The sequence below is a fragment of the Oryctolagus cuniculus genome, chromosome 16 (assembly GCF_051225735.1).
Source record: "Oryctolagus cuniculus isolate XC-2025 breed Fujian yellow rabbit chromosome 16, ASM5122573v1, whole genome shotgun sequence".
Taxonomy (NCBI): Eukaryota; Metazoa; Chordata; class Mammalia; order Lagomorpha; family Leporidae; genus Oryctolagus; species Oryctolagus cuniculus.
The window spans coordinates 50,199,692-50,221,839 of record NC_142882.1 but is presented as its reverse complement, the minus strand read 5'-3'; the positions used below and the strand labels follow the sequence as shown (position 1 = coordinate 50,221,839).

The following is a 22,148-nucleotide window of genomic DNA, read 5'->3' as shown; positions in this document are numbered from 1 at the left end:
GACTGCAGACGCAGGCTTTCTGATGAACTGCTTCCCGGTTCAGAACACAAGGCACTTCATGTGGTTACTTATTCTGTCCTGGAATAATGATAGTTACTGATTTCTCTCTCCTAATTCCAACAAGAGACCCTGTGCGGCAGCCTAGGTGGTATTTCACACACCTTTACTATTCCCCTTCCTTTTCTTTTCTCTTTTCTTTTCTTTTTTTGACAGGCAGAGTGAACAGTGAGAGAGAGAGACAGAGAGAAAGGTCTTCCTTTACCGTTGGTTCACCCTCCAATGGCCACCATGGCCAGCGCAACACGCTGATCCGAAGGCAGGAGCCAGGTGCTTCTCCTGGTCTCCCATGGGGTGCAGGCCCCAAGCACTTGGGCCATCCTCCACTGCACTCCCGGGCCACAGCAGAGAGCTGGACTGGAAGAGGAGCAACCGGGACAGAATCTGGCGCCCCGACCGGGACTAGAACCCGGTGTGCCAGAGCCACAGGCGGAGGATTAGCCTACTGAACCGCGGTGCTGGCCACTATCCCCCTTCCTTTTCATCAAGAACATAGGCCAACCGTGGCAAAAACGCTCAGCAAAGCATTTAGACACCATCTGTGGCCATATGAACCTGTTAGTGTCAACATCTGAATTTCAGCAGTTATCCTACAGCACAAGCTCATTGTTTTGTTGTCAAAGTATTCCACACTCGATCGAAGATGACATAAGATATAATAATGTACACCTAGCTCTAAGAAATGAGAAAATGCATATGCTAAATTCTTAGATATGTATCTACCTCTCATTGACGGTGGTCTTAACGGGATTTATTCCCTTGAATTCTTTAATAATTACATTAAGAGTATTACCAGGAAAATGTGGTTTCTCAAAATAGGGATAAAACTTACACAAACAGTACCAGGTTAATGAATGAACACTAGCATTGCCATTGGCAAGTGGATGGGACTCCTAGTACATCAAGACATTCAAGGCTCAGCACTGAAGTCTTACCTTGTTATCATCCATGACGGTATTCAGGGACTCAATCCACATGGGGTCAATGTCTCCATCCAAGACGATCCATTTAGGTCCATCGTGCATAAGATTTGCTTGTTCTCGGAGAACGGATGAGAAGAGACCTAGAAAATAAGAATAAGCTACCCTAAGACACAGTGGAGTTGAGCGCTCTTTAATTCTAAATAGTATCTATTATGTCTGCTGGGTGCTCTCTCATGAACTAAATAAAAAGCAATTTTCTGTCTCCTTCTTGGGGGTAATAACGCCTTCTGGATGTCACAGAGGCTCCGAATTCAGCTCTATCATTTACCAGTGTGGGCAAGGCTCACCGCCCCAGGGCAGGAATCTTAACCGCCACAACCGAGCTTCCTCTGGCGCTAAGCAGAAAGCACGGGACCTTGTGGGTGGGGGTTTAGAGAGGCAGCACGCATAAAATCACAAACTCACACCCAGTGAAGACCGCGTCCTTTTGCATGCGTGTGCAGTCAGTAAGATCTATGTTGGAACACGTGTTAGTTTATTTCACCTCCTTCCATTTTTCTGTGACACCCAAGGGGGCATAATGCTAAAGCAAAACCACTCCGAAATATAATACCTCTCTGAGAAGATCGCTGGCATGATATGTTATCATTACTTAACCAGATGCATGCCTTGCTGTCATGCTGTCACGAAGATGTGTCCCAGTATTGTGTGTTAACATGGCATGTTTCATAGCTACTGATCTTTCAAACTCAAGCATAGAACACCACGCTGAGTGGAACTATCGCAATGCATGTATGCAGGGTGTTTCCTCTGTGAAGTCTTTGGTGCAGAAACAGAAGTGGTGGTTTCTCATAGCAGCAGCTTCCATCATGATTCATGGAGAAACCAACAGCCTTCGCTCATGATGCCTGCTAGGAACAACGTCCATCGATAGTCGCCATTAACACATACTGTTCTCTCCCCATCACCGTCCTTCATAGATGGAAGCTGGGCTAAGAGAGTAAAAAGTGTCCTGCAGCCAAAGGGAAGAGCACACCTAAGATAGGAGGATGCTGACTGATGAAACGTTTCTTCTCCAGTGTAACGTCGGACCGGACAGTTAAATGATGGAAAGGAGCAAGCCGAGTGGACGCCCAGAGGAGTGCAGCCAACGGCAGGAACAGCAGGTGCCACAGCCCTGTGATGGGAAGAGGCTTGGCAAGGCTGCCGGGATGAATGGGTTACAGGAAGCGATGCTCAGAGGGCAGGAAATGAAATCAGAGATGGTGAGACAGTGGGGGCGGGAGGGGGGCGGCTGGATGCTGAGGCTGACCACTGGAAGCTGAAGGCAGAGCACCACCGCTGTGAAGTGAGCCCTTGGTCTGCTCTACGGAGGCAGAGGGAGACAGTGGGAGGGGAGCGCAGCAATGCCACAGGCAGCAGGTGGCAGTGGTGCGGACTAAGGCAGTACCCATGTAAGAAGTATTGCAACTCTGTGTCAGTTTTGAAGGTAAAGCCCTTGGGATTTGCTGTGAGGTCCGATGTAGGGTGGGAGAAGAAAAGAAGCTCAGAGCTAACGCCAAGGTTAGGGCATTGGTGAAACTGGGGAGTCACAGCAGATCTTAAGGGATCCACTGGTCTGCCAGTTCTCTCCGGGACAGAAGCATTTCCCTGCTGGATTCTGTCCTGAGCGCCTGCAATAATTCTCGCCCAGACCTCCATCAGTGTCATGTGTCAGGCATGTCACGGATATCCCTTGAGGCATTTACGTCGACTTTTCCTCCTGGTTGAGGCAGAGCCCTGACATAATTGGTACAGAATACACAGCTCTGTGGCATACTGCTCAGGTCCTTACCCAATTCTAGTTTTAACTGAATGTTAGAAGTGTACATAAGCCGTAAATCTGAGATGACGACACACACTGGCTTGTACTGAAACATGACTGAAAAAGCCACTGCTAGTACTTTCAGAGGGCAAAGGAGCACTTGCCGTCTTTCCACTCCCGGGTGGCCGGATGGATGAAACCAAAGAGTTCATCGGTTGTCACGGCTTTGGGGTTTAAGTCATTCCAGACGGGCTTCTGCTCCAAGTTCACGTACGTGCGGTTCAGTGTTCTCAGGATCTGAGGGGAGGCAGGAAAGAGCCAAGAACGTCCCTATAAATGCGAGCCCACTAGAAAATAAAGACTTCCAAAGGGTTTACCTTGTCCATTCTATATGTAAAATATTCTGTGACCATGAAGGTTGAGAATGGAAAAAGAAATGCACATACAAGGGAACTTCAAAAAGTTCATGGACAAGTGAAATGCAAAGCTAAGTTTGTTTTGAAGCCCAAATTTTGAAATCCATGGAGTACTGGGACTGTGGTGTAGTGGGTAAAGCTGCCAACTGAGGTGCCAGCATCCCATATGGGCACCAGTTCAAGACCTGGCTGCTGCACTTCCAACCCAGCTCTCTGCTATGACCTGGGAAAGCAGTGGAAGATGGCCCAAGTCCTTGGACACCTGCACCCATGTGGGAGACCCAGCAGAAGTTCCTGGCTTCGGATCAGCACAGCTCTGGTCATTGAGACTAACTGGGGAGTGAACCAGCTGATGGATGACCTCTCTCTCTCCCTCTCTCTCTCCCTCTCTCTCTCCCTCCCTCTCTCCCTCCCTCTCTCCCTCTCCCTCTCTCTTTCTTCCTCTGCCTCTCTGCAACTCTGCCTTTCAAATAAAATAAATAATCTTTACTCCCCTCCCAAAAAGCTCAGTGGAAATGCCTATTATAAAAAAATGTGTTTAATTTTTTGCACCAAAATAAACTTAGCTTTTAAGTCCATGTATCCATGAACTTTTTGAAGTCCCTCACATGTGCATTTCAAAAGCATCTTGGAAACTTTACTTCCACAAATCCCTAGGGAGACAATCAGTCCATCTCACTCTTTGACCCACTCTCACTAAACAAAGTCACTTTTATATCACATGAGATGATTAAACACGTGTGAAGATGAAGGACCCTGTGGAAATAAGCATTTGTGCTCATGTTTACAAAAATCACCCTACCTCCATTATTTAGATGAATTTTTCTCAAAATTTAGCCCATTCCAGGAGACACTTAAAACAGACAGCTGGAAACAAACAGATAAACAACAACAAACTAGATAGCTGGGCCAATCGCAGAGTTCCTAATTTGGTAGGTTTGGGGTGGGCCTGGTTACTTGCGTTTCCAACAGGGGCTCAGGTAATGGCAAGGATGTGGGGCTGGATGTGCATTGAGACCCAGAAACCCAGAAACCCAGAGCAGAGGATCGCAGCAGGTGGTTCTGCCAACTCGGGATGCACGTGGCCCTGGGCACCTGGTGGGTGATGGCCATGGATGCTACTCACCATCCCATAATGCACCAGTCAGGCCCCTCCACCAAGAGTTACCCAACCCAGAATGTCTCTGGCGCTAAGACTGAAAAGCCCTATGCCGGTTCCTGAGGTCCTGAAGCCTGATGGGTGATGATGCCCGGAAGAGGGGTTTGGTGTCTGTGTAAGCAACAGACACCCTCACTCAAACATCTGCCCCAACTCCTGCTCTCCTTCTCTGAAAGTTGGGAATTTTCATACATTTATCACCTTGACCTTCTCATGGGGGGGGGGGGGGGCTGAAGAACTGATAAACAATTGCCAAGTACTCTGGGAGAAGACATTGCTAAATACCATGGTCCTGACCTTAGTGCTCCAGTTCTATCAGCTTAAATACATGGTGGAAAGAACCGACTAGGTGAAGACTAGATGAAAGAAATTAAATGCCTTCAGAATATTAAGCTTATATTTTTAGAAACCATTAATCTACTGGAAATTACAGAATTTAATTTTACCCTTCCTTGAACCATGGCCCACATCCGAAACTTACTCTAACAAAATAATTACAGGTCTATCAGTTATCTACTTTAATATTTCAATTATTATATTTTTCACTAAAAAAATCTCCACTCAGAGCTCCCCTTGACAATTGTCCCACTTTGGGTTTTGGGCTAAATGCTGTCCAGTTCTTTGTACATCCATGCTCTAAAATCTCATACGCCTATCCAAATTATTTTTAGTCACTGGCTACCAAATATGTTTATACCCAAGCATCGTAAATTCAAATACATGCAGCTCAGCATGCGCTGTCTGCCAACCAAGAAAATAAGTGTGCTGCCAGGACTGTCAGTGAGACCCAACAAAACCCAGCAGTGAACTAAAAATGGGGATAATAACACCCATGGCATGGCATCATCACCCAGAGCCAATCACACACAAAGCACCTAGCACAGCACATAATAGGCGCCTCAAAGATGTGGTTCTGGCCACCTCTTTTTCAAGTGTTGGGAAAGTCCCACGGAGGGGTATATTTCTGAGGGTGCACTGGAAGAAAATATTTGGGTTTGTTTTTCTTAATGACATGAGGAGGAAAACCCAGGATGACTTGGAACAGATGAGAAAGTGGTTTGGTAAATGTGGGTTGAGCTAATCAGATCCCCCACACTGCTGACTTACTCCACAGTGTCTTTGACAACATTGTCCTGGTGGAATTATATGATTCAGAAGGTGCACAGAGAAGGATGGCAGACAACCAACTGCACGAAGACAATGCCAAGTGTCCCATGTGGAAAGCCCAACCTTCACCTTACGTTACTTTTCCTATGTGAATGCAATGTTCTATTTCTCTCTCCCACTTCCCAATATAAAGCTCAGTAGCGTCAGTGGATCAAAAAAGCATTATTGGAATCTCAGATTACAGCCAAAAATCATGGTGGGCGTCAGCAAAAGGGAACTCTTTAAGGCAGCAGTGAAACCAGGTCAGGGCCAGCAGGAACCCTTGAGATTAGCAAGGACCTAACCTGACTGGGACACGCACGTTCCGTATCACAGGGCCTGGAGCCATACCCTAATCCTAACTTCCTGCTTCCGGGCTCTCTGAGAAGTAGCAGTTGACAGCACAATCAGTTGCACCCCTGCCACCCACGTGGGAGACCTGGATGGAGTTCCTGGCTCCCAGCGTCCGCCTGGCCCAGCCCTGGTTACTGTGTGCATCTGGCAAAGGACCATACCTTGCTCTTTCCTGTGCCTGCATTTCCAACCACAAAGACAGAGTGTCGCACCGTCAACAGCTCCTCGAGCTGGAGAACCTGCACATCAAACAGATGGTCACTGTTTCTTGGAATGAGCTGGTGATAAGAAAAGACAACCCACCCATGTGGCTCAGTCCTCCTGTGCTGAGACACCAAGCCAGCCCCCTCTGACAATGGGACGACCAGGGAGAGTTCAAATAGACCAAGAGTGCAAAACAAGAGAATACTATAGAGAGTTCATGGAAATGTGTGTTATGCAAAACATGTACAAGGATTTCAATTTTTGTGCACCAAAAAAACTCCCTAATCTTTTACTTCCATTTTTCCATTTGCTTTTTGAAGTCCTCTTAAAGAGTGTCTCCTGAATCTCCCACAGAGAACAAAGGAATAAGAAGTAAAAACCATTACATTATGTTCTGTTGGTCAATGGCAGAGGTTCCTTACAAACTCGGTGACACTCCATAAGGTTTTGAACAAAAACAGTACATGACAATAGTCATCCACAACTATTTGCATGGCTAAGAACACTACACTTCTCGGGTTCCAATGATCTGTGATTATTTTAAAAGTCATTGAGTATGGGTAGAATGGTCATCTTTCCATTTGGTTATCATTTACTGCCCTTGCCCATATGCCCATTGAACTAGAGTCTTTTCACTTTTTACTAGTTGACTCTTTATTTAGTAGAATTTTAAGTCCTTCACTGTAATGCAAATTTAAAAAAATGTTATTTCAAAAACAAAGAAAGAGAGGCCAGTGCTGTGGCATTGCAAGTAAAGCTGCCCCCCACCCCACAGCTGGCATCCCGTATGGATGCTGGTTCAAGTCCTAGTTGCTCCACTTTTTTTTTTTTTTTTTTTTTTTTTTTTTTTTTTGACAGGCAGAGCAGACAGTGAGAGAGACAGAGAGAAAGGTCTTCCTTTTGCCGTTGGTTCACCCCCAGTGGCCGCTATGGCCGGCACACCGTGCTGATCTGAAGCCAGGTGCCAGGTACTTCTGGTCTCCCATGGGGCGCAGGGCCAAAGCACTTGGGCCATCCTCCACTGCACTCCCTGGCCACAGCAGAGATCTGACCTGGAAGAGGGGCAACTGGGACAGAATCCAGCGCCCCGACCGGGACTAGAACCTAGTGTGCCGGCGCCGCAAGGCAGAGGATTAGCCTAGTGAGCCGCGGTGCCGGCCTGCTCCACTTCTGATCCAGCTCCCTGTTAATGTGCCTGGGAAGGCAGTGGAAGATGGCCCAAGTGATTGGGCCTTTGCACCCATGTGGGAGACCTGGAAGAAGCTCCTGGCTTCAGCCTGGCCCAGACCTAGCTGTTGCAACCATTTGAGGAGTGAACCAGTGGATGGAAGATCTATCTCTCTCACTACGCCTCTGCCTAACTCTGAGTTTCAAATAAATAAATGTATCTTAAAAATAAAAAGAAAGGTTAAGGGAGGGAGAGAGGGAAAAAGAGATTATCATTATATTCTTAGAACTGAACCTATGAAAAAATAAAAAATAAGCAGCATGGACATTACACATCTATTTTAGTCTGTATATTCACCAAACCCAAAATTGAGCATGCATATGCCCAAGCCATTGAGAAGTCATGGAATATGTCAGACATTCTCAAATAGCTCGACTTTCTCGCCTATTAAAAGTGTGCACTAATATCTGTATTTACACTTTTCTCTAAAATGGAAGGAAGGCAGAACAAGATCAACTTGAGTGCAGGTTACCAAGAGGTTCTGTGAACTCACTGGAAGTGGGCTTATGTTTAAAACCAAGACTTAATCATATCCACGTTGTCCCCTACCACTGGATGGGGACTACTGAAACGCTTCCTTACTTTTATTGAGTTCAGACCACCGTACTGACAAGCCTCAAAGTATATATCATATTAAGGTCAGTGCAACCCAAGTTAATGTGGGGATTAAGACCACTTAATTGGGGGCTGGTGCCGTGGCTCATTTGGTTAATCCTCTGTCTGCACTCCTGGCATCCCATATGGGTGCCAGGTTCTAGTCCTGGTTGTTCCTCTTCCAGTCCAGCTCTCTGCTGTGGCCCGGGAGTGCAGTGGAGGATGGCCCAAGTGCTTGGGCCCTGCACCCGCATGGGAGACCAGGAGGAAGCACCTGGCTCCTGGCTTCAGATCAGCGTGGTGCCATCCATAGCAGCCATTTGGGGGGTGAACCAACGAAAGGAAGACTTTTCTCTCTGTCTATAACTCTACTTGTCAAGATAAAAAAAAAAAAAAAAAACTAAAAAAAAAAAAAAAAAAGACCACTTAATCGGTAATGTCCCTGCAAATCCCAGGGGCCACCATGCAAAGCCACAGCTGTTTGTACTTTGAGGATGAAGCTCTCCTCGGGCTGCAGGTGGAGCTCCAGGGTGGACTGCCGGATCTTCTGCTCCAGCTGTGGTTTCCTCCTCCGGGAAACATCCAGAGCTGGAAACAGGTCGCTGACCAGGCCCAGAAACACCGGGATGTCATCTGTCACTATTTTAGGCATATTGAAGTCCCTCAATGCGCGCATGAGTACCTAGTAAGGGGAACAGAAAACACTATCAGCAGGGCAAGGCGGAGTCTGACTACTGCCTACACAGTTGAAGATGCCATTTTTGCTGCTCATATCCGAAGCATGAAATATCGTAGTGTTCTCAGTAGGATGGCGTTCTAGCTAGAGGCAGGCTAGCTCTTCCAAGTTAACACATCGGATGAGAAGGCACAGATTACACAAGGGGCAAGGCCACGAGGCCTCTTCCGTTCCAACCACGATCTCTTCTGATTCTCAGAAAGGCTCTGAGGCCCTCGTTTCCTTAATCCTCAAGTCAAGGAAATGAATCAGCCAAGCCCAGCCGATCATTTCATTCAAAGTACACCGAGACTCTCAGAAGGCCAACCTTGCACATCCCTAATGTGGGTCTTGTTCTGCAGCAGCTGAAAATCAGAGAGGCTTTTGGCTTTGAAAAGCAGTAATCCAGCCGGTGCCACAGCTCACTAGGCTAATCCTCCACCTGTGGCGCCAGTACTCTGGGTTCTAGTCCCAGTTGGGGCACTGGTTCTGTCCCAGTTGCTCCTCTTCCAGTCCAGCTCTCTGATGTGGCCCAGGAGGGCAGTGGAGAATGGCCCAAGTGCTTGGGCCCCTGTACCTACATAGGAGACCAGGAAGAAGCACCTGGCTCCTGGCTTCAGATCAGCACAGCGCCGGCCATAGTGGCCATTTGGGGGGTGAACCAACAGAAGGAAGACCTTTCTCTCTGTCTCTCTCTCTCTTACTGTCTAACTTTGCCTGTCCAAAAAAAAAAAAAAAAAAAAAAAAAAAAGAACCTATTAGGCCATGGGGCCTGAACCCTCAGGCCTGCACACAGAGAATCTGGTGGGGTGGAATGTTGATTGCTGGGGAAAGCTCCCCAACTGGGGACATTCCAAACTGCTAGGACAGTGCACTGTGAACTTCACCATGGAGTGTTCCTACATGCACCCCCCACTCCACTCCACCCCATAACTTATCAGGGTCCAGCTGGTGCTCTGTACCTACCCCAACAACCACTTAAGAAGGGATTCTGCCTGCGCTCAAAGGAGATAAAGCCTGGCTTCCAACCCCTGCCCTCGATGGGGGCAGGCTCAACCCCCACTCTCTCCCCCCTATATTCTGTCTCCCCTAAAATAAAGTCTTCCCTACCTCAAACCCTAAACTCCTAAAACCTAACAGCGTGGTGATTAGTGTGCTACTCGCAATGCCCACGTTCCCTGTCAGTGTCTGGGCTCCAGTACCAGCGCAGCTGCCAGCTTCCTGCTGATGGGCACCAGGTAGGCAGCAGGAGTGCCCAGCTCAAGCACCGGGGTCCCTGCCACACATGTGAGAGACCCAGATTTGAGTTCTGGGCTCCTGACTTCATGTGGCTCAGCCCCACCTTTCGTGGGCATTTGGGGAGTGACCCAGCTGATGAAAGATCTGCTCTCTTTCAAGTAAATATAAATATTTAAAAAAAATAATGGCAGGGGGCCAGAGCTGTGGCAGAGGGGGCTAAGCCTCTGCCTGCCGTGTTGGCATCCCATATGGGCACAGGTTCATGTCCCAGCTGCTGCACTTTGGATCCAGCTCTCTGCTATGGCCTGGGAGAGCAGTGGAAGATGGGCCAAGAGCTTGGGCCCCTGCACCTGCGTGGAAGACCCGGAAAAAGCTCCTGGCCCCTGGCTCCAGACTGGCTCAGCTCTGGCCATTGCTGCCATGTAGGCAGTGAACCAGCAGATGGACGACCTTTCTCTCTGTTTCTCCCTCTGTCTGTAACTCCACCTCTGAAATAAATAAATAAATAAATCTTCAAAAAAAAATAATGGCAGTAACTCAGATATCAAACTAATTTCTAGGAAAAAACAAAAGCTGTGTTTTCCAACATCAGTCACCATAGACGAATGAATGCAAATTCTGATGAGTTGTGAACGAGGGAGACAGAGAAATCCCGGAGAAGTAACACAAAGCCACAACAGAAAGAACTTAATAAACATTCCTTAACATAACAAAGACACTTGTGGAGTTGATTTCTTCTTCTTCTTCTTCTCACACAGTGTTTGATGTATCCACAGTGATGTACAAAGTGCTTCAAAAAGTTCATAAAAGTGGAGTGAGAAGAGGATGTGACTTCCACGAGCTTTGTGGTACGCCCTTGCGTATCCATTGCGCTTACTGCTTAGTGACCAGGAAAACACAGGAGGGGGAGAGGAACATTTTCCCTGAAGCTCTGGGGAAGCATCCGGGCACTTCCCTGCCGAGAGTCCACTGACCTTCCTGTTTCATTCTGCACGCCCATCCGACAGCCTACGAGATGGACAGACGTTCTGCCATCAAGTTATGTCCTCCCCGGCTTTTCAGGATTTCTATCTCAACTCGATTGGACAGATTTCCCGAATATTCCTGAGAGGGAATTAGACATCGGCTGCTGAATTATGCGATGAGAGCTGTCAAACTACTTTTGGGGGCTGCTGCTTCAAAAACACTTACAAAATCACATTTTCCTTCTCGTATTCTTGTCTTTGTACTTGAGAACACTTACAGCCGTTCATCAGCGATCCCAGCCCTTGAAACATCCTAGACCGATGCATTTTCAAGGTCACGCCACCCCCTCCTCCAGGTAAACCCTTCCACCTGCATGAGGCCGTGTAGCTACTCGCTCAGCAAAATCACATCAGCACTGCAGTACCTGATCTTCAGGCCTGTTTTTATCCGCGCGTCTCAGGGAGCCAGCTACAACCAAGACAGATTTAATGGCACGCAGTCCCCAGTCGTAGTGGTCCTACAACCCAAACACAGGAAAAGGTTCTTAAGAATTTTATGAGGGAATAACATTCTCATTCCACAAACACAAGCTGGAAGCTGAAAGAGTCTGGAATGGGGCCGGCACTGTGGCGTAGCAGGTTAGAGTGCTAAACAGGTCAGAACGCGATGCCAGCATTCCACATGGACGCCAGTTCTAGCCTCAGCTGCTCCACTTCTGATCCAGTTCCCTGCTGATGGCCTGGGAAAGCAGTGCAAGATGGCCCAAGTGCTTGGGCCCCTGCCACCCTCATGGGAGATGTGGAAGATCCTGGCTTCAGCCTGGCCCAGCCCAGGCCATTACGGTCATCTGGGGAGAGTGAACCAGCAGATGGAATCAATCAATCAATCAATCAACCAATCACTCTCTCTCTCTCTTCCCCCCAAATCCCTCTGTGGAACTCTTCCAAATACATACATACATACATAAATCTTTTTTAAAAAGAGTTCTGATAAACACATACTTTAAGGATTCAAAATAGCTCTCCACGCTGAAATGGTGAAAACCACGGCCCTGGGTGTCCCCGTGCACCTGCCACCTGTTCTCCTGGCTCTGGTCAAGGACTCTTCCTTCTGCAGCACTTAACTGCAGCATTTGCCAGAGGCTCCCTCTGCCTCCCTTGCTCCTCCTCTGAGCCTGACTACATCCATGGTCCCACCTTGAGTCATCCACACACTCTTCCCGTTGTACACTGAGAGGCCTGTGTTATGCTTCTGCATGGACAATGTGATATTGCAAAAATCAACAAGGAAATTAAAAAAATTCCTTGAAATAAATGAAAATGAAAACAGAACATACCAAAACTTATGAGATAGAATAAGAACAGCAGGAAGAATTTTATAGCAGGAAGTGACTGTGTGTGTGTGTGTGTGTATCAAATAACATAACAGTGTAGCTCAAGGGTCTGGAAAAATAAGAAGCAACCAATCCAAAGTTAAAGGGAGTAAATAAATGATAGATAGCAGAGCAGAAAAAAGTGAAGTAGAAACTAAAAATACAGAAGATCAATGCAATGCAGAGTACACTTTTTTTTTTTTTTATTTGACAGGTAGAGTTATAGACAGCGAGAGAGAGAGACAGAGAAAAAGGTCTTCCCTCCATTGGTTCATTCCCCAAATGGCCACTATGGGTGGCGCTGTGCTGATCCGAAGCCAGGAGCCAGGTGCTTCTTCCTGGTCTCCTATGCAGGTGCAGGGGCCCAAGTACTTGGGCCATCCTCCACTGCCTTCCTGGGTCATAGCAGAGAGCTGGACTGGAAGAAGAGCAACCAGGACTAGAACCTGGCACCCATGTGGGATGTCGGTGCCACAGGCAGAGGATTAACCAAGTGAGCCATGGTGCCGGCCCAGAGTATGCATTTTGAAAATATAAAAATAGGGGCTAGCACTGCGGTGCAGGAGGTTAAAGCCCTGACCTGAAGCGCCGGCATCCCATATGGGCACTGGTTCTAGTCCAGGCTGCTTCACTTCCCATCTAGCTCTCTGCTATGGCCTGGGAAAGCAGTAGGAGATGGCCCAACTCCTTGGGTCCCTTCACCCACGTGGGAGACCCGAAAGAAGCTTCTGGCTCCTGGATTCAGATGGGCACAGCTCCGGCTGTTGCAGCCATCTGGGGAGTGAACCAGAGGATGGAAGACCTCTCTCTCTCTCTCTCTCTCTGCCTCTCTCTGAAACTCTGTCTTTCAAATAAATAAATATTAAAAAAAAGAAAATATAAAAAATAGATAAAACTTTAGCTAGACTAAGAAGACAAGAGAAGACTCAAAATCAAAGATAAAAAGGAGATATTACAACTGATATCACAGAAATATAAGGGATCACTAGAAACTCCAGGAACCATTATGAACAACTACAGTCCAACAAATTGGAAAACCTGGAAGAAATGGATAACTCTCTGTATATGGATCAGTTACCAAAATTGAACCATAAGGACACAGAACATCTGAAATCATCAACAACAATTAATGAGACTGAATCAGTCTCCCAAGCTCAGGACAAGATGTCTTCTCCATTGAATTCTGCCAACTTTGTTTCTTTAAAAAATTTATTTATTCAAAAAAGCTAGAGAGAGAGAGAGGGAAGGAGGGAGGGAGGGAGGGAGGGAATATCTTCTATCTGCTGGTTCACTCCCTAGATGGCCACAATGCCTGGAGCTGGGCCAGGCCAAAGCCAGGAGCTTCTTCCAGGTCTCTTGCATGGATAAGAGGGGCCCAAGCACCTGGGCCATCTTCGGCTGCTTTCCTCAGGTCATGAGCAGGGATCTGGAATGGGAAGTGCAAGAGCCAGGACCTGAACCAACACCAATATGGGATGCCAACATGGCAGACAGCAGCTTTACCTGCCACACCACAACACTGGCCCCATATCAAACTTTTAAGGAAGAACTAATGCCAATTTTTCTCAAACTATAAAAACAAAACTGAAAGAGAAGGAAATTTTCCAAATTTATTTTGCCAGGCCAGAATTACTTTGATTCTAAAACCAGACAAGGACACCATGACAATCAAAGTACACAGCAATATCTCTGATGAACATGGATGTAAAAATTCCCAACAAATAGCAAATTAATCTAAAAAATACCAAAGAGATCATGCATCATGTTGAATTGAGATGCAAGGTGTTCAACATTTGCAAATCAATAAAGGTAATACATCACACGAACAGACTACAAGTTGAAAATTATATGATGATCTCAGTAGATGCAGAAAAAGCATTAGATAAAATTCATTATCCATTCATGATTGGAAACAAAAAGAAACCCTTGAGCAAATCAGGTAAAGTTTCACACTTCAACATCATAAAGGCTTATGACAGAACTATAGCCAACATCATACTAAGTAGGGGGAAAGCTGAAGATACTTCCCCTGTAATCTGAAACCAGACAAGGATGTCCACTCTCACTGCTCTTATTCAATACAGCATTGGAAGTTTGAGTCAGAGAACTGAGGCAAGAGAAATAAAATGGATACAACTAGGAAAGGAGGAAGTCAAATATTCTCTGTTTGCAAATGACATGATTCCGTTTATAGAGAAACCAGAGATTCCACTATGAGACTGTTAGAATCAATAAATAAACTTAGTAAAGTTACAAGATATCAAATCAACAGAAAAAATCAGCAGGTTGTTTGTACATCAATAATAAACTCAATGAGAAAGAGATTATAAGAAAATCTTATTCACAGTAGCTACCAAAAAATACCCTAGATTAAATTTTTTAAATTAATTAATTAATTTTTTTATTTTTTGACAGGCAGAGTGGACAGTGAGAGTGAGAGTGAGTGAGAGAGAGAGAGAGAGAGAGAAAGGTCTTCCTTTTGTCGTTGGTTCACCCTCCAATGGCCGCCGTAGCTGTTGCGCTGCAGCTGGCGCACCGTGCTGATCCGATGGCAGGAGCCAGGTACTTATCCTGGTCTCCCATGGGGTGCAGGGCCCAAGCACTTGGGCCATCCTCCACTGCACTCCCTGGCCACAGCAGAGAGCTGGCCTGGAAGAGGGGCAACCGGGACAGAATCCGGTGCCCCAACCGGGACTAGAACCCGGTGTGCCGGCACCACAGGTGGAGGATTAGCCTAGTGAGCCACAGTGCCGGCCCCTGGATTAAATTTAACCTAGAATGTGAAAGACCTCTATAATGAAATTACAAAACACTGATGAAAGAAACGAAGCAAAGAAGAACACAAAGACTTCTCATGTTCATATATTGGAAGAATTATTTTTATTAAAACATCTATACTACCCAAAGTGATTTCTGGATTCTATGTGATCCTCATCAAAATACCAATGCTATTCTTTACAGAACTAAAAAAAAAAAAAAATCCTAAAATTAACGTGGAATTACAAATGGCCCCGAATAGCCAAAGTAATCTGAAACAAAACAAATAAAGCTGGAGGAATCACAACACAAGATTTCAAGACACTACAGAACCACCTTGTAGCCAATCAGCATGATACTGGCATAAAAACAGATGCATAGACCAATGCAATAGAATAGAGATCCCTGAAATGAACCCATATATTTACAGCCAACTCAACAAAAGTGCCAGAATCATGTATTGTAGGAAATACTCTCTCTTCAATAAATGGTGCTGGGAAAACTGGACAACCATATGCAGAAGAATGAACCTTGATCCCTACCTCTCACCTGATATAAAATTCAATTCAACATAGAACAAAGACCTTAATGTTAGATCCAAAACTATAAAACTACTATAAATAAACATAGGAGAAATGTTTCAGAACCCTAGCACAGGCAACGATTTTTGGTACAAGTCCTCAAAAGTTTAAGCAACAAGAACAAAAATAGACACACAGGATGTGCTGCTGTGAAGCACAGGAAACAATCAACAAAGCAGAGACAACCAACTCAATGGGAGAAAATGTTTTCAAACCATTCACACGACAAAGCATTAATACCCAGAACATCCAAGAATCTCCAAAAACCCAGCAGCAACAGAATTCAATCTGGTTAAGAAATGGGCAAAGGATCTGAATAAACACGTCTCAAAAGAAGAAATCCAAATGGCCAACAAATATATGAATATTCCATGTCACTAGCCATCAGGGAAATGCAAATCAGAACCACAGTGAAGTATCATCTTCCAATTAGAATGGTTATTATCAGGAGAGGAAAAAATAATGGATGCTGATGAGTCTATGGAAAAATGGAAACCCTTACACACTATCGGTGGGAATGCAAATTAGTACGGTCATTATGCAGAACTGTATGGAGGTTCATCAATAAACCAAAAACAGATCTACCATATGACCCAGCATCTCATTTCTAGGAGTATATTGGAAGGAAATGAAATCAACATGTTAAAGAGACACCCACAGTCCCATGGTCATTGCAGCACTGTTCATAACAGCTAAGCTATGGACTCAACTTTGATATCCACTCTTGGATGAGTGAATAAAGAAAAGGTAGTATACGTGAACAATGGAGTATTCCTCAGCCATAAAAAGGAAGGGAATCCTGACATACTGGAGGCCATTAAATGAGACACAGGAAAACAAGTATCACACGTTCTCTTGTACATGGAAGTTACAAAGAGTCACTCTGAACTCAGAATGGTGATCATTAGAAGTGGGGATGGCTGGTAGGAAGGGAATCGGGGGAGATGGGATAACAGGGCACATACACAGCCAGGTTGAGGTGACAGGGCTACTACTCTGCAGCTCAGTGGGGTGACTGTGGTTCACATCAACCTACAGGATACCACAAAAAGAATTACAGGGAAGCCACTGGTAGACACCTAACATGGAGGACAGGGACATGCAAAAGCCAGTGCCTGGTGTCACAGACTTACTCTGTGTAGACATGTTGAAGAGCGGCACTGCACCCCATAAAAGTGAACACGGATTATTTTCAAGTAAAGAATCACCCACAAATGAGAAGGATGTTAACCCAACATTCCTTGAGATTTTCTACCAATATTCAGCTTTACCTCACTCTTCAAGCCACTGCTGCCCTCTCTCCCTAGAAAATAATATCCTCACCACACGTGGGAGGCAACACAAAATTCCATTTATAATTACGGCACTGATAAAGTGGAGAGAAAAATCACACAATTCATGGACAAACTCCCCATTAAGCACAAACAAAACATTAGAACCAAAACGCCTCAAAATTTAATTTCTGAAAATTTAATTGTCAAAGATAGATTTTCAAAACATGATAGGAAATAACAAGTATTCCTAATGTCCAAGTGTCCTCTGAATGACAAATGACCCAGCACATGCAATTTGAAAGCTGCTGTAATGTCATGTAAAAATCAAGAAAAAGTCATGGAAATCAAGGCTCACCTGCTTGGAGAGGAGCTCCTTGCAGAGTGTGTACAACGTAATGAACTTGCGGGCTAATGAGCGTGCCTCCACAAAACCTTCAGCCAGCAACATGATTTCACAGATCAGCTCCGTGTCAGGGGCCACCATAGCACAGGGTCTGAGACGTAAATATATGAAATTGAGTTGTAAACGGTGATAAGGTAATGAGCACCAATTGATCAAATCAAGCGATTAGTCTGTCCTAAAGCAAACCATTCCTAAGCAGGAATTGGCTCTGTCAATCACAACTAACAAGACCCTTCACTGCAACCACACACACACACACACACACACACACACACACACACAACACACACACTCCACTAGTTACTGGATACGTGGGAAATAGGCAAAATCAGAAATGGCAGAAGTAGGTGTGCAGGAGTTTCAGGAAAATCCGTGGCTGCATTTTGTAAACATTAGTGTTTAAGTGGTCACTGGAAAAGGACAACAGTGGTATTTTGTGCCAGACTCCAGCCTTTGCTTGTGGCTTAGGGGGGTACTGGTAAATGCTTCACTAACAAGTGTCCAGAAGAGAGCATTTGCTGATTTCCATAGAATAAATATCTCCGGGAAGGCTGATTTCAAGATAGTAAGCCATCATCACAGAACGAACCGGGCAGAGATGTGTGCGTTCCCCACACCCACCCAGACACAACAGACATAAATGGCCATCAGAGTATGTAGTTCTGAATATTTATCACCTTTGTTTGTAATACAATTTCACCAACGGTTGATACAATTTTCTTTCTATTAATGGCTGTGCTCAACAACCAGCTCATAAAATTCATGAAAATATAATCCTTACCTCTCAAAAGCTCATGCATACAGGCCATTTCTAGGCACAGCATGGCCTGGGCCAACGTGGATGGACTTTTGAGATAATTTGGGAAAACCACGAGCTTCGAATCCCCCTTCTTTTTGGAAGTAGACTTCCAAAAATTCCTCCACCCAGGACAGCTGCCATCAGCAGCAACGCTTGAAAAAATGTCACGCAAGCACAAAGCAGGAGCAAGATTAGATAAACAAGTCCTCACTTTAGACTTCTGAAAGTTCATATTCTAGACATCTGTCCTCACCTGTTTCCATAAATATAATTATAGTCTGCTGCACGCACACCTAACTAACAGCCCCCAAAGTCTCTCTGGGCCTAGGTTACCGCGAGCCTCTCCTGTTGAGCGAATTCCTTATTTTTTTTCTCACATTTATTATTCTTCATCATCTGACAGAAGCAGCAAAGATGAGGAAGGGAGAGAGACTGCAAATTTACTTATTTACTATTTCTTGACTTACATCCATGGTGATAACTAAGCCTAGCAATAACTGAGCACTTACCCCCGCCATACAGGGGGCTAACATCAGAAATGATGCTGCTCTCCATAAAATTTATGAAAAATTCACAAAACTATTCAAATTTTAAAAGATAAGATAAATTAGGTCACACTCACAAAAAATGCTAAAAATGTATATGATTTACTTAACAATTTTTTAAACTTATCTTTTTATTTGGAGGTTGAGGGGAGAGGGAGGGTGAAGAGAGGGGAGAGAGGAAGAGAGGCAAAAAGGGAGAGAGGGGGAGGAGGGGGAAGAGGGGGGGAGGGGGAGAAGAGAAAACAAAGAATGGGAAGAAGGGGAGAGGAGGAGAGGGGGAAGGGGAGAAAGGGAGGAGTGGGAGGGGGGAGAGGGGAGAGAGAGGGGTTGAGGAAGAAGGGAGAGAGGGAGAAGGGAAGAGAGGACAGAGCCGACTTTCTGGGCCTTCCCCACTAGAACCAGAAGCCAGAGTTAGGGTTCAAACTCAGAGCCTCCAATATGGGATGTGGGCTTTCCAACCCACATCTTAACTGTTAGGCCAACTGCCTGTCCCATGGAGTGGAATTTTTAAACAAAAATGTCCTGCTATAATTACATTTATTGCTAGAATAGTCATTTCCTAGAAATATTTGTTCAATGATATCTGACATTACAAAATTACTACACTAGAGAAAGCTATTATGAAAATCTTAGAACATTCAATATTATAGAACATTAGAATAACTGATTAGCTATGAGGGGAAAGACTGGCTTAAATACTCATTTCATCTCACCTTCCAAAATAAGTTCTCATTAGATGAATTACATGTAAAAAAGCAATGCCATAAAATTGGAATAAAATACAAATGCAACATGGTTAATTATCTATGCCGATGGAAAAGCAAATGTTAAGTCGAATACAACTGAAAGAAATCACACTAAAAGGTAGACTCTTACATTATATATAAAGTGGCATATTATTATTTTAAAGGCTTCCTGAATAAAGATATGTATTGTGAACTCAGAAATCCCTTAAAAAATAAAATCTCTAAGCCTCTAGCTAACACAAATTACCTGTAGCAGGCATGGAATTCAGGACATCAGCAATACAGGTAACAAAAATATTATGAACAATGCCTGTCAGTAAATTTAATAATCTTTATAACATAGGCAAACTCCTTAAAATTATCAAAATGAATTCAATAAAAACTAAAAATATGAGCTAGCTCATACATACTAAAGAAACTGAATTCAGGGGCACAAGTTTGGTGCACAATAGTTAAGATACTACTTGGGAAACTTGCATCCCATAAAGGAGTACCTGGGTTCAAGTCCTGACTCTGATTCCAGCTTCCTGCTAATGCGTACCCTGGGAGGCAGCAGGTGGTGTCTCAAGTACTTGGGTTCCTGCCACCCACATAGGAGACCAGTTCCAGCCCCCTGGCTTTTAGCCTGGCCCAACCCCAGCTGTTGTAGGCAGTTGAGGAGGGAACCAGCAGATGGACAATCAATCAATCAATCTCTCTCTTTCTGCCTTTAAAATAAAGATAAATGACAATTTAAAAATAAATAAACAATTCATCATTAAAAAAAAATCCCATGAGGAAACATCTAGGTCTGGAAGTTTAGTTCTATCAAAATTTAAGTAGTAACAGCAATCCTAAACTGTTAAGAAAATAGACAGGAACATCTGTCAACTCATTGTATGCTGTGAGCCTTACTCTGATACTAAAACCAAAGACATGACAAGATAGAACACTACAGATCAATATAGGCAAGATAGAACACTACAGATCAATATCTCTCATGGCCTAGAATATATGTGTGTGTATTTGTATATATAATAATATTGTGTTGAGGATATATATCCATAAATATCCATAGACAGCACATTGAATCCAGCAATACTTTATAAAAAGTAATACCTCCTGACCAAACTGAGTTTCTCTCAGGAATACAACACAAAATTGTTTAGCATCTGAAAATCTAGCAACATGATTTAACACATTAACAGCACAAGCTGAAAATTATAAAATGACGAAACTCATAAAAGAAAACACAGTCAAAATATTTTGCAAGCTTAGATTAGGCAAATTTCCTAGGACAGGGTATAAAAATCCAAACTAAATTTATGAATATATTTCATTTAAAAAATTTCTGTCTTTGCTGGACACCATTAATAAAATGAAAAGGCAAGCCACAAACGACAACAAAAATGTAAATATGTATGTTTCTAACAAAAGATGGTTTGGGAATGTCCAGTAAGTATGTGAAAAGATGCTTAACTCATCAGTACTCATGGAAATGTAAACTAAGCCCACAGGACACACAACTACATATCTATAGAGGTTTGTCTGAATCTAAAAAGACCTATGACACCAAGTGTCCACAGAAAATGAAGCACCTGGAATTACTCTCATGCACTGATGGTAAGGATCCAAAATGGTACAATCACTTTAGAAACCAGATTGGGGGCCGGTGCTGTGGAGCAGCGGGTTAAAGCCCCGGCCTGCAGTGCTGGCATCCCATACACGCGCTGGTATGAGTCCCAGCTGCTCCACTTCTGATCCAGCTCTCTGCTATGGACTGGGAAAGCAGTAGAAGATGGCCCAAGCACTTGGGCCCCTGCACCCTCATGGGAGACCTGGAAGAGGCTCCTGGCTTCAGATCGGTGCAGCTCTGGCCTTTGTGGCCATTTGGGGAGTGAACCAGCGGATGGAAGATCTCTCTCTCCACATGTCTATCTCTCTCTGTAACTCTGTCTGTCAAATAAATAAAATAAATCTTAAAAAAAAACCAGATGGGCAGATTCTTACAAGAAAACATATCTTCCATGTGAGCCAGCAATTTCATTCTCAGATGTTTACCCCAAAGAAATGAAAGCACGTATGTTCCTGCGAAGGTGACATATGAACATTCACAACAGCTGTATGCAGCATCAAACAAGCCAAACGTCCATCAGGCAATGAATGTATGAAGAAACTGCCCCATGTCCACACCACAGAATGCCAACCGGTGATAAAAAGAACCAGCTCCTGAGATGCTCAGCAACTTGGATGAATCTCAAAACCATAACGTTCAAAAGCAGCAGCTGACACAAACGAGCACACACTGTCAGTTTCCTTTACACAAACTCGAGAGAGACGATCGATGTAACCGCATGGCCGCGGCACACTGGCAGTACGAGGATTAACTTGAAAGTGGCGTGAGGACGTCTGAGGGTGCTGCGAAGGCACGGTGTCTGGACTGGGGGACTGTTTTCACCAACGGCAACTTAACAGGTCCATTAGATTGTACTGTGTGAAGTTGACTTAAAGTAAAATAGAAGTGAATCATACCCTGTACTCGATGGGGTTCTCTTACAGACTGCTGAAAATATACCCATTGGTAACTGCAGACTGGAGATGCAGATCACCAATACATATCATTTACCTAGTAACTGTACATTTAGGAAGCTATTCTGAGATAATAACCTAAAAGAAGTGTACTTTTTTATGTGAGTAGATATTTATAGTCTGTGGTTTATGGTCAGGTAAAACTGAAACCAAACCAAAACCAAAACAAACCCTACATGTCAGAAAGTAAGGAACACCCATAATCAGATTACTGATCAACTCTGATAAGGAATATTTTGGAGAAATATGAAAAAAGATTTCCAAAGAATTTTTGATAAGGTGATTAAAATATATTAAA

The 22,148-nt window shown here is 44.5% G+C and overlaps 1 protein-coding gene across 3 annotated transcripts in view; it reads right to left on the bottom strand.

Annotated features, from left to right (window-relative positions):
* Positions 1-22,148, bottom strand: part of DNAH11 (dynein axonemal heavy chain 11) — a 365,338-nt gene that overhangs the window by 186,493 nt on the left and 156,697 nt on the right. For all 3 annotated transcript variants that reach the window (XR_016222511.1, XM_089315357.1, XM_089315358.1), the window contains exons 36-41: positions 17,145-17,283; positions 11,230-11,322; positions 8,373-8,567; positions 6,021-6,098; positions 2,949-3,081; positions 993-1,120 (exon numbers count right to left, since the gene is read on the bottom strand). Coding sequence is in view for 2 of the 3 variants with exons in the window: in XM_089315357.1 (XP_089171483.1) it covers positions 993-1,120; positions 2,949-3,081; positions 6,021-6,098; positions 8,373-8,567; positions 11,230-11,322; positions 17,145-17,283 (766 nt within the window). In the remaining variant the exon portion in view is untranslated. The remainder of the gene's footprint in view (positions 1-992; positions 1,121-2,948; positions 3,082-6,020; positions 6,099-8,372; positions 8,568-11,229; positions 11,323-17,144; positions 17,284-22,148) is intronic.